The 13536-nt window shown below is 42.3% G+C and overlaps 1 protein-coding gene across 7 annotated transcripts in view; it reads right to left on the bottom strand.

The window, feature by feature from the left end:
• The window catches only part of LOC135220659 (la-related protein 1B-like), a 255882-nt gene that overhangs the window by 91079 nt on the left and 151267 nt on the right, over window positions 1-13536 (bottom strand). For all 7 annotated transcript variants that reach the window (XM_064258015.1, XM_064258011.1, XM_064258013.1 and 4 more), the window contains one exon: window positions 10379-10568. In XM_064258015.1, the coding sequence (XP_064114085.1) occupies window positions 10379-10568 (190 nt within the window). The remainder of the gene's footprint in view (window positions 1-10378; window positions 10569-13536) is intronic.

Genomic DNA, 13536 nt, shown 5'->3' with positions numbered 1-13536 from the left:
GCAGGGTCCGGCAGCGCTGAATGTTCCTCATCCCCCGGGCTTGCAATTTATGGGAATTAATGCCGCTGCTTCACCATCCCACTCAGTATTTACAGCGATGCAGAACGTGGGAGGTAATTTGGCAGCAAACGTGCGGTTACCAGCAGAAACCTCTCAGTCTCTCCCTACGAGAGGGATGACGTCACAACATACATCACACTCTGAGATGGCAGGCGTGATGACGTCACAGACCGATTCTCGGCCTTTTTCGCTGCACCCAGACGCTAATACGCCTTCTGATCCGTCAATGCAAACTGTAATGCAGAAATTACAGGATATAGAGGAGAGAATGAATAAGAGAGACAAAAAGAAAAAGTGTGATTCGCCTTCTTCGTCTTCTTCCTCTAGTTCGGCGTCATCGCTAAGTCCGATAACGTCACGGCGAGCGCCAGTCAAGCGTTGGAGGAGGATTCGGGAGTTCCTAGCGGATCCTCGGGCCAGAGGAGAAGAATCAATTCTTCCTCTTCTTCGGACCAAGACTGTCATTTCCAAGTCAGCAAGAAGGTCGGAAAATCAGTGGCTATTAAGCACAAGGTTGGCAGACGAAGCCGTTCGCAAGAGTCCGAACAAGCGAGAGAGGTGACGGCCGGCGAGCTAGCGGCCGAGGCGGAGTTGCCAGTTCGGATCGCAAAAACTGCGATACCTCTGGTAAAATCGATGTTGGCGGCGAAAGGTGCAGCAGAGGATGGAATGCAGGTCCCAGTTTGCGCCCGTAAGGCCGTTCAAAATACGTACGAAGGACGATAAGGCTCCTATTAAAAGTACGAAAAATAGAGAGTTGGCAACCTCGGCGGATACGTTCGTGGAAGGCAGTGTCCGTCTGGATAGAAGGCCGAGGCCGGGCTCGCCGACGCTCGAAAACGATGCCAATGCTAATAGAGACGAACTTACCTCTGTCTTAAGGGAGCCTTCATCTTGGAGATCTAGACGAGATTCTCGCTCTAGATCCGTGAGCAGGGAAAGGAAGTGGAAGTTTCTCGTTTCCCCTGCTGACTATCTGGGATCGAGCCAACAGCGGCCAGCAAAGATCAAAGAGACCGCGGCCGTAGGGGCAGGCGGCCGTGGAATTCCGGGCCGTCTGTCAGAAGATAGAGGCGAGACAACATCTCTCGTGACGGAGAGTGGTACACTAACAGAGGGCCGGAGGAGAAAACCAAGAGTTTTCTGGCCTCGTATGCAGAGGTTATTGATTTGATTCGTCAATTCAATAGCCTTTCGGAGAAGACAGAAACACCGGCCAGTATGCTTCCTCCTGGAATTGACATGGCGTTTGGACTAAAGAGGGATACCAAGGTGTCGTATGAATTGCCTTGTTCGAGTCATGCGGAATCGGTCTTGCAACACGTAAACGCAAAGATTGCAGGGAGGGATAATTCCTTAAGATCTAATAGATCATTTAAATTTATTCCCCCTCCAATGATAAAGCAAAGGAAATATTATACGACACCGAAGGTCCCTTTGCTGTCTAGACAAATGAACCCTAATGTTTTGTAAGGTTAAGGCCTGGATTAACCTTGGATCAGGTTAAAATGGAGTGCCCTTCGATGACGTACCAAGAGGCTGCCACGTTAGAAGCAACAGCTTCTTCTGTCTTTCAGGCTGCGTCCTGGTTAGACCTTTGGTCAACAGCAGTGGCGAAAATTGCATCCTCGGAAGCAACAAGGAAAAGTAGTGGATGAACCATTGTTCATTAGATTACTACAGTCAGGGTCCAAGGCGATTGCGTACCTGACAAACGTAAGTGCCAATGTTTGGGCAAATATCCTGCTAATGAGGAGAGATGCAGCATTGGCTAGACTAAGCCGCAATGTGGATTTGGATTCCCTGTTAGCAATGAGGAATGGGGATATCTTGGAATCGCAACTACTGTTGCCAGAGGTCATACTGGAAGAAGCGATAGATAGAAGAAGGATGGACACTAACGATAGGTTGGTGCAACAGGCAGTTAGGAAAACCTCTAACAGTCAAACTATTCCTTTGGAGGGAAGACAACAGCAGATGTCTCGAAAGAAGACAGTGAGACATAGCATCCCTAATAGAGTCACAAGACCCTCTTCCCCAAAGAGGATAACTCATCGGCCCTTTCACAATAGAAACAACAGAGGAAGGGGCAATAGGGGAAGAGGGAGAGGCTCAAGAAGATAGGATGGGCGCCTCCCATCACTCGGCCACACCAGTGGGGGGTTGCCTGGCAAATCACTGGAAGGTGTGGCAGGAACTAGGGGCAGAGCAGTGGGTGGTGGATGTTCTCAGGATCGGGTATTTGATTCCGTTCGAGGTAACCCCGCCCCTGACAGATCAACCATTACCCCACGTCACTTATGCCCACAAATCTCAGAAGGCCACTATTCTGCAGGACGAAGTGAAGAAGATGATGGAAAAAGGAGCTGTGCAACAAGTATGCAGTCCGACAAAAGGCTTCTACAGCAGGATTTTCCTGGTACCCAAAGCCAACGGGGAGTGGAGGACAGTAATAGACCTGTCAACGCTGAATCTGTTTATAAGGAAAAACCAGTTTCAAGATGGAAACTCCGAAAACGGTTCTACAAGCAGTCAGAATCGGAGACTTTATGCTGACAGTCGATCTAAAGGACGCATACTTTCAGATACCAGTCCATCAGTCTTCAAGGAAATTTCTCCGCTTCAGTCTTGCAGGGAAAGCTTTCGAGTTCAAGGTCCTGTGCTTCGGATTGACAACGTCTCCTCAAGTTTTTACAAGAGTGTTCACCCTCGTGTCAGACGTGGGCGCATGCTCAGGGGATCAGGCTAATAAGATATCTGGACGATTGGCTGGTGATAGCAAAGTCCAGGGAGAAATTACTCAGGGGACAGTCGGCCCTCCTGCAGCTTTGTCACAGCCTAGGTATTGTGGTGAATCAGCAGAAGTCGCAGCTGGATCCAAGTCAACGTTTGGAATATCTGGGAATGGTGATAGACACAACACAAGCCAAAGTATTCCCGACAGACCAAAGAGTACAGAAATGCAAACAAGTGGTGAATGCCTTTCTGGGAAAGCAGGACAACCAGCCAGCAAGACAGTGGCAGGTGGTGCTGGGAATCCTAACCTCCCTGGAGAAGCTAGTACCACAAGGAAGGCTACACCTTCGGTCCCTACAATGGAGGATGAAGGAGTTTTGGTCACCAACAGTAGATCACCCGTACGAGCAAATTCCCTTGGTCGGCAGAAGTGAGGAAAGACTTGCTGGTGGTGGGTGGACGACGACAATCTGACAGTGGGTGTCCCCCTTCAACAATCCTCCCCAGACCTCTTGCTGTTCTAGGATGCGTCACTAGAAGGCTGGGAGCCCATATGAGGAGTTGATGGTGTCAGCAAAATGGAGTTGCAAGGACAGAGAACTCCATATAAACGTGCTGGAGTTGAAAGCAGCTTTCCTGGCTCTACAAGAATTCAGGGAGAGAGTAAAGGGACACTCAGTGGTATTGATGTCAGACAACACCACAGTAGTAGCTTATATAAACAAGCAAGGAGGCCTAGTTTCTCGGCAGTTACATGTGATGACAGTTCAACTTCACCAGTGGGCTATAGAGAACCTGGTAGACATCAAGGCCAGGTATATTCCGGGAAAAAGAAACATAGTGGCCGACAAGTTGAGCCGCAGGGATCAGATTCTGGGAACGGAGTGGTCCCAGAATTCGTGGCAAAGACCCAAAATACAACAATAGTAGACGGCAGATTCGACTCCTTTACCATACCTTCCTTGGCAGACTTTGTAGACAACGACAAAGCTGAAATGCTCCTGTGCCCCGTCAGGGCACTAAGGGAGTACTTAAAGAGAACAAGGCACCTCAGGCCGGGGGTGCCAGAGGTTGTTCGTAAGTACAGGACGGAACAAGAAGGAAGTGTCCAAGAATACAATATCATTTTGGCTAAGGGAGACGATCAGAAATGCTTATACTGCAGAAGACAGAGGGTCAGATAGCCAGGTGGGAGCTAGAGCTCATGACATCAGGGGTGTGAGTGCTTCCCTGGCATTTAAGAAGAACATGTCTGTGGATAAAATTCTGAAAGCTGGCGTGTGGAAGCGCCAAACAACTTTCACCTCATTTTATTTGAAAGATGTTGCCCATAGATCCTTGGACACCTTTTCCTTGGGTCCAGTGGTGGCGGCCCAACAAGTGATATAGTTCATCCAGTACCCCTGGCGGGACAGTTTGCGTCTAGTCTAAGATGAAGGTATGAAAGTAGTAGATAATGAATGGGAATGACTGGTCTTTTTTCTTTACTACTTTCTTCCTACTCCTTTAACTACGGGCAATATGAAGGAGAGTACCGTCATGTGCTGGAACGGACTAGATGCAGGTGAGATGGTCAGCCATACTGTGAAGCTATCTTAGCTGATGATATACTTTTCAGTAGCAACACACCCCTCTGGATAATAAGGAAAAGAGGGGTGAAGGTGGATCCAGTCGCAAGGGACAAGAGTAAACAGTAGAATGGTATCTACACCCAGTGGGAGGAAACCAATAGATCCGCTTATATCTTTGGTCCTAGGTTCATTGTCCATTCTCTTAGAATTTCCCTATACATTCGGAAATGGATAAGGTGGCAAACTCCCAGTCAGTTGTAGAGACTTACCTCCCTCCAATAGTAAGTCTATCCTAATGTTAAGACCGAAGGTTCTGAAGACCTAGGTTATTTGCTTTTAGTTCTTGAACATTTATATGGCAAGCTCTCTGTTGCATGGACCACTTTCCCAAGACTTTCTTGTTCCCTAGATGAGCTCCCGATCTGACGCACCTGAAAAGAATTCTAAGATTGGGTTCATAAGGAGGAAAAACTTTTTTTTTTAAATTCTTTCTCTGCAGTTCCACCATGGAATGAATCTGAAAATTTCTTCCTGTTCCAACTGGCTTTTAAATAAAATTGCATTGATCTCATGCAGTCTTCACAGGGAGACAAATTGCTCCATCGAGGATAGTGTGCCTAAGAGGCTCATCCACCTGTTGGCCGAACATTCCTTGGACGCCAAAGTCTCTTCCACGCTCTTGAGACAGGACTCTATTATTTTCTGGGCTGGGAAAACTCAAAAATCCTGATTGTTGATCATCATCTCAAGATACTGAATCTCTTGAGAAGGACAAAGCTTCAACTTCTGCACATTTATTAGGAGACCCAATTCCTGAGTCAAAAGAAGGGTTCTTCATAGGTCCTCTGTACTACATCTCCTTCAAGCTGAACTATAGAAGCCAACTATAAAGGTAAAGGAAATCTTTATCCCCATTACATAGATGTAAACACTTTGCGAGAAGCATTAGCACTCTCGTGAACACCTGGGGCCATTGATAGGCCGAAACATAACACACGGAACTGAAAAACTTGCCCCCTAAACACAAACCTGAGATACTTTCTCCTGTCCGGGTGGATCGGGACGTGAAAGTATGCATACTGCGTATCTGTCGTAGCCATCCATTCCCCTCAGCAAATGGATGCTAGCACTGTCTGGTTTGTCTCCATTTTGAATTTTGTCTTTAGGACAAACCCATTTAAGGAGCTCACATCTAACACAGGCCTCCAACTTCCTGATGCTTAATGAACTACAAACAGCCTGTTGTAGAACCCTGGGGAATAAATTTCCTCTGCTACATCAATCGCCTTTCTCTAAAAGACCTGTTACTTCTTGTGATAGGACTGCAAACTTCTCTGAGTTTGGAGAGAAATAAATTGTGAATGTGACTGGCGTGCTGGCTAGGGAAGGATTCTGTAGATGAGCTAATTCAGTAGCCGAAAACATAATTTTGGCGGCATTGAATGTGACAGGGGTGCTGGCTAGGGAAGGATTCTGTAGATGACCTAATTCAGTAGCCGAAAACATAATTTTGGCTCCATTAAAGGCTGACCTTCTAGCCAAATCCCAAGTCCGGAGAAGTCCCCCTAGGAGCAGGTAGATACTCCCTGAGAAGGAGCTTCTCCCATGGCATAGAAGTGGTACTTAATAGGAAATCCTAGTGGGAGGGAAAATGAAGGCAGCTTTACCTTGTCCCTCTTTGTTAACAGCCATTCTTCAATCTCGCCTAAGGCCGTTTTCACTGAAGAAAGCAGTAATTTAAAGCAGGTTTGAATAGTTCGCCAAATAAGCTTCCATTAAATAGCTGACAAAAACTGGGAAATGTCGACAGTAGAAATCTCATCAGTGAGAAGCAGGTTGTAGGAGGAGTGTCTGTTTCCTCTTCTTCTTCGAAGGAAATCAGAGATAAAGCCATATCTGGGAAGTTTTCAGGAGTCAAAGGCTGTTTATTAAGAAGCTTCAAGATACTATCCAACTTACTTAGAATAGGATTCAGAGTCACTGATATGTCTTGAACTAGAGCTGCCTGAGCTCCAGTATTAGCTGTCAATTGCATTTGCTGAACCTGCTGGGAACCGGGCACCAACGGATGTTTTGGTGCCAAATCCGCTAACAGCAAATCCAGGTGCTTGGATGCCAGAGAAGCGTCCACCACCCGAGATTCCCTTGATACATCAACAACGGGCACTACTGGAAGTTGCAGAGCTCCTGTACGAACCATTACTGGCAAACGTTCTACTGCTAACAGAGGATCCAACCACTTGATTAGGAGGAGGATTACACTCCTTAGAAGAAAGATTATCTGTAGAAGACAAAGTACCCTTATGTTTTGGCGCTTGGAGATGTTCTCCTGTAGAAAGGCTGTCCAATGAAAAACACTCCGAAGTATCCCAGTGGGTACTAGAAGGATGCTCTCTTGCTTTCTTACAAGCCAGAGGGGACGAGTGACACATATCCACAGCTCTCCTTTTCAACGGGCACAATTTCTCTGCAAAGTGGCCAAGGTGGCCTGAGAGACAAGCATTCCAAACTTGACAACAACTTATGGGAGTCCACTAAAAGCCCTTTCCAGTGGGCCTTGGTTGCAACCTGGGATTCGTCAACAGGTTGAACTGAGGGGGCGACTAACCGGGGCAGACCTGACCGACTTCCTTAGGCTCCCAGTTTGAATCCTCCCAGGTATTGGGGAGTATGTAAGGGACCTTGGCCTAGGAAAATCGGCAGGCCGAGCAGCCACCTCCTCCACAATCACACCTCTAACTCTGGACACTACTGGGCCCTTTAATTCACTATTCTTAGCCAAAAAAATCTTTACCAAAAACGCTGAGCAATTGGTTCTACAACAATTTCGAACCGTTTCTCTATCTTGCACTCAAGACTGGATATGGTGTTGGGTTGGGAAACTTGAGAGCTGGGTAAAGGTGGTGATGGGACAGATAAGGGTGTCGAGGGATTTGAAGAAATCACAGGGACATCAGAGTCAGATTTATCTAATGACAACTATGACTGCCTAAGACTTTGCTAATTCCTGCCCTAGCCAATTTTTTCAAGTGAGAATTTAGTTTTTTCCTTTTATTACTATCCCAGTCAGCACTTTCTTGATATCTTGAGAAAATAAAGCAAATTTGTCCTCTCTAAGCCACACATTTTGTGTGAGAGCCATAAGTCTCTTTAGTTGTGTATTACACCCTCTGCTGCAATACCTAAAAGAGGAAATACTACGAGTTGGACATCTTGAAAAGTCAAAATCGGTAATACAAATGAAAAAATTCTAAGTCGAGATTAGAAAGTAAGGTTTCAAAAACTCCTATTATAAGCTAAATGTGCCGAAGGGCAACCAAAAGTGTGTACTTCACCAACTGATGCCATATCATAACAACAGAAACGTCAGATTCCAAAAAATAAACTGCAGCCAACTACAGGACTTCACACATCAGAAACAAATTGAAGCTCTTTGCTACGTTGTACCTCTCTTTTTTCCCAAAAGTGGGAGGGGGTTAGTCAACTACCACCAAAACATTCTAGCACAACCCACAGATTCAAAAAATTTAACTGCTGAACAAGTGGAACTAATAACTATATAATTACTGGGTAAGTACATATATATATAACTACCAAGCAAAAGAATGACCATTAAGAAAGCTATACTATAGATATAGGTGAGAATAAGGAAAAAAAAGTTTTGAAACCATTTCCCTGTGGATGGGACATGACACTGAGAGACGCTCTCTCAGCCTTATCAGATCTGGTCAGTCATCCCTGGGCCCCCACTTTTTCTCTGCTAAAGGGGGTTTACTCTTGCTTTTCAATATCATTTACTAATCCTTGTCTGTCTTAATGAAGAAAATTTACTACAAATTTCTTAATTATACTGGCCTGGCCTTGTTCACCTAGTCCTCTCAACATTATGTCTTTATTCATTTTGGGGGACAAGAGGGGGAATTAAAAACATAGCACCTTACACTACTGGTTATCATCTCACAAAAAAAGTAATCCAGTATATGAAAAATTTGCATACTTTTGAAAGTAGGGGTCTTGGATACTACCTTTCAAAAATTGGTTAAGCTTACACTAAAAAAAATATTGGTCTAACATTTAAGAGCTTTAGGGAACTTTTTTATATTTAGCTTTAAGTAAAAAGAGGGTTTTTTTTAACATGAAGTGGGTAAAAGCTTACCCGCTGATTTTATCTAGAGACTCTGGATAAGCAGTCATTTGAAAATTATTGCTCTAGCTTTACAAATATTTCTAAAGAAATGTTTTGGCTTATATAGTTTTCCTTAGTGTTAAAGACTTGGCTCCTAATATTGCTGGATTGGCCAATCCAGCAATATTAGGAAACGTAATAGTAACATAAGAAAGCTTAGTTTCTTATGTTACTAGACAGAAACTTAAAGGCAAATGGCTAAGTTAAGCAGCAAAAATTTTAATTAACTCTCAATATTACACTGACTGTTGCATACATTTCCCTAAAAAGTAAGACTGGGTAAACTCTTCACCTACTACGGTACACTTTCTAAGAATATCCCACAACTGAGTCTTGCATGTGCTGCCTCAAGTTAATATTAAAAAATATCTCAACACTATACTGAGTATAAGATTTATTCCCCCCTAAAAAAGGGCAGCCCCAGCACTTGTTAAATAAAGTGTGGGGGTCTATCTTCAGTGAAGACAGAGAAGCCCCACAATCCCTGCCCTCAGGACCAGGGCAACGCCATAGAAAAGTAGCCTCCAACTTAAAACCGGCACCAACACACATGCGGTCATCACCCACACACAGGAAAGCACAGAGGGAAACGGGCCGGTAACAGACAACAAGCTGAAGTGTGTGAATGCAACAGCGACCAGGAAAGGACTGCAGGCCAGAGGTCATGATCTTCGAACCTGGGGCTCATACCTGGCTGGGGATCGGGAGGGAATAACCACTTTTTTCTGGTCGGTACTGGATTGGCATCCAGGATTCTCCTAAGAGAGTAGCTCAGGGTAGGAATAAGGCATCGAAACAAGTAGCCCTTCCTTCAAGTTTTTTTTCTTTTTTTCTCATATATAGGGTTTATCTTTTACCATAAAGAAAAAATTCATATCTAGCAAAGAAATGACTTTTAGATAAAAAAAACTCTTCATTTGATTGGAGGTCTACATCAGATCTATATATGGTAGTAATCTTAGGTCTTAATATGAAGTATCAAGGGAGAAGATACAATTTGAAAAACAGTTATTTTCGGGATAAATCACACTGGCGTCACAAAACCGAAGGTCAAAGGTCAAAATCATATGCAGTTTGGAGATGTCCCAAGTCACCTTACTAAGTGGTATGAATGCAGTCTGGAGATGTCCCAAGTCTCCTTGCTAAGTGGTATGAATGTCAAAGTCCTGTCCTTAAAAAATGGCATTAGCCAGCCAGCGCCCTTAATGCCGCTGAAGCAGCAATAACATTCATTATTATTATTATTATTACTGATATCTAGCAACAAACCATATATGAATAAAAACAAATTCAAGAAAATTTGGCTATAGGAGGAGTTTTTGTGCTTATTGCATAGTACCAAAATACTTGTCAGATGCCTATACCAAAATGGTAAAAGTTTTTTTTGCGCCCTCAGCAATGAGCCTCCTATTTTCATCCATACTAGATTTTTCAACTTTTATAAGTTCAGTGCTATCTTTTATTTGGCAACTTTAATGGTCTATCTTTTATTTAGTAACTTTATTGCTGAATAAAGGATCATTTTATACTTGCAACCTTCCTGACCAAGGTGATCATACACACACACTTTTTAAAATGCAGAATAAAAATGCAATGATTCATGAGCAGCATAACCTCTACTCCTAAGCATCATAGTCTCGGTGTGACATCAGTTATTCCATAGGACCCTTGATACAAACCAACATGATTTTCAACGACTCTCTACACAATTAACTGAAATTATTTTGCTTCGTATAACTGGAGATCATGGGATACCTATCTCAAATTTTCTAAAAGTACAATTTTAACAATCTATTCACAACACTGCTTTCTACTATCAACTTACCCATACTTCATCCTTCACTTCTAAGCGTTCAGAAGTCTTGCAAGCTTCAATAATTAACTTCACATCCTGAGTCAGCTGCTTCATACGGTTGAAAGAGGCTATAAGTGATACTGGGATATATCCCTCTTTTGACATCTTCCTTCTCATGAATATATCATTAGCAAGATTATCATCACTGAAGTAATATTCCCTGAAAGTAAAAGCTGATTTTAAAAGACATTTTTAATTAGTAACAAAATTATGGCAAAATGCATGAAATCTGTGAAAAAATTCCCAAGAATTTAGTTTTTGCGGCAATGTGGAGGGATATGTCTAGTATCATTAGTGTCTCTCAGGGGTGCACAACATTTTTTTTGCCTCCTTTATCACCATACATTAATCGCCAAAATAGATGCATTTTTTACCATAAAAATGGTTAAACAAAATAAAACTTGGAAACAGCTAATCATATGCAAGTTATCTGCAAAAAATCAAGAGAGGGCCAAGGACAGAACCCTGAGGAACTCCACTTATTGCATCTGCCCAATCTGATTCTTCACCATTTATTAGGACTGTATGTTTCTATAAGTTAGCCAGTCTTCGATCCAGTCTGCAATCTCTCCTACAATTCCGAAATGGTCACACTAATCAAAGGTTGATAAAATCAATTTTATTCACATTTCACTAGGATAATCAAAGCTAAGGAATCAATAGTGTGTGTGTCCGAGAGAGAGAGAGAGAGAAGAGAGAGAGAGAGAGAGAGAGAGAGAAATTTTATTTTTGTTACTGTATAGCATTTGTTTTATATTTTATCATTATGTTAAATTTATTATGAAATTCCCTTTTATTTTTTATGACAATTGTTACTGCCTTTACATGTACATACAATAATATTTTAACTGTCTTCTTCTTTCCCCAACAATTTCAATGCACCCTCATTCAATCTCAAGTCAGCTGCGCATGATGTTACCACAGTGACGTATGATTTTATACATATTTTATGGTAAATTTTATATTGATTGATTTATAGATTTTAGGCACAATGCCAAGCACTGGGGCAATTGAGACCATTCAGCACTGGTAAATTTTAAGTTGAAATGCTTTATTCTTTTATTTTGTTGAATATGGTTGTCATTAAACTATATATTGTAAAGGAAGAAAACATATTACAGTCCCCCACCTGTTTTATACATTTCACGTTTCTGCGGTCCACTTTGTGGCGGATTTTTGTGGAACACATTATGCACTTTTCCATGAGGAACTTTAACTAATTTGCAGCTTTTTTCTATTGACCAAATCTCTAAAATTATAATTAATATGATGTTTTTACACTAAAACGAGGTTTGAATTATACTTACCCAGTAATTACATAGCTATAGTTTCTGTTATTCACAGCAGTATAGATTCAAATTCTGTGGTAGCGACACCAATAAGTGTGTAGGTGACACCAGTCTCGCCCACTAGCGGGAAGGTTAGGAACGACACAGCCAATTAGCTCATTCTGTTTATGTTTATGTCCATCAGCAGGGAAGAGGGAGGGCTCTAATCATGTAATTACTGGTTAAGTATAATCAAAACCTTGTTTTATTATAAAAACATAATTTTTAATTATGCAACTTACCCAGTAATTACATAGTTGATTCCCACATTGACAGGAGGTGGGATAAATGGACATACTACTCTACTCTTAAACATTAAGTCATGTAATGAATTAGAAACAGATAAGCTGCTAGCATTGAAACAATGCTTGTCGTTTCTTGTTAGTTAAGAGAGCTTGCAGTAGAAACTGCCTCTGGTTGGTGCCCAACTTAACCTGTAGTGGTGGGCCAGTAAAGCCAAAGGTCACCTCTAATTAAGGGGGAGCCTTGTAACAAGGATGATTCCAGTTGCTCACAAGGACTACAATTTGCCCTTGCTCTGAGCACAGTACTGTAATGAAAACAACCAGATTATTATGTCACCTACACTGAACTAAAATCCACAACCCAACCACTTTAGTGTTGGGTGCTCTGAGTACATTGTGTAAGGCAGAAGATTAGTTGTGTAGGAAATATTAGCTAGGAAAATCTACTAGTAGATTTATAGTAGATAAAGGAGAGAGAGGTAGAAACGGAACGCAAACCAGGATGTTTGAAAAGTGAGACTAGTAAAACAAATGCCAGAGAGACGACAAAAAATCGATGATGCAAGCTGTTAGAAGGACAACAAGTGGGTGGTAACGACTGCTTACAGCATACACTCTGATTCATTAGAGGTCATCACCGGTAGTATTAGGGGTACAAGATTATCCAATTATGAAGAATCAGGGTGGTCTCCAGTAGAAAAGAAGGTGGATCTAGAATTGAAAGAATGGGTCCAGAGATCAGTTGAATCGAAAGAAAAGTTTAGTTTATACTCGGTTTACTCTGTCATTTGTTTGTGATTGGACAGTGAAATTGTGTGTGTTACAATAATAATTAAGAAGAAACATGGTGTTTAACTTGCCCCAGAATCCTAAAGGAAACCCAACTCATGTCAAAGCCTCCTGAGATAACTAGAGAAGCAAATACAAACCAAAACTACAAAAAGAAAAAGACTTAATAACACAATAAAACTCCCAACAATTGTACCCTCTTGGCTCTCTAACTTTGATCCTTCACTACAAGGTCGATACCATGCCAGTAATTAAAATTTTTAAGGTAATGCTTAAATTTTAACTCTTTTCAAAAATTCTCTTACTCTATGGGAGATGATGAATGATCATACTACCCAGTAGGTTAAATGCCAAATGGACATATGAGATATATATCTCTTGAAACCTAATGAGGTAGGGGTTGTACTTAATGTCATTAGCTTTGCTAAAAGGAAGCAAATACTCCTCTTTAATCAGTCTCTCAGAGGATAAAGACCATTAGGGAAAACGGCAAGATGTCCTAATCCAAGGACGACTCACATGTACTTGCCATAACATCTTGGGTTAAATCTGGTCTGGGCTTATGATTCTAGGAAATCCAGACCATTAGCCAGGCAGTTTCACTCTTCTCCCTACCATAAAGCACTTCCAGCTTTGATAGAACGGGTTTGCACCCGACTGCAGTTGTCGTCCAGAGTCCCTATCAGGAGCTGGTTCTGCTAAAAAACAACTGTGGGAAAACTTTGCTCTTGCCGTTTCGCAGAGAAAAAGTGCTTTCCTCCCTGTT

The sequence above is a fragment of the Macrobrachium nipponense genome, chromosome 2 (genome assembly GCF_015104395.2).
Source record: "Macrobrachium nipponense isolate FS-2020 chromosome 2, ASM1510439v2, whole genome shotgun sequence".
NCBI lineage: Eukaryota > Metazoa > Arthropoda > Malacostraca > Decapoda > Palaemonidae > Macrobrachium > Macrobrachium nipponense.
This window is presented reverse-complemented; position numbering and strand designations above follow the sequence as displayed.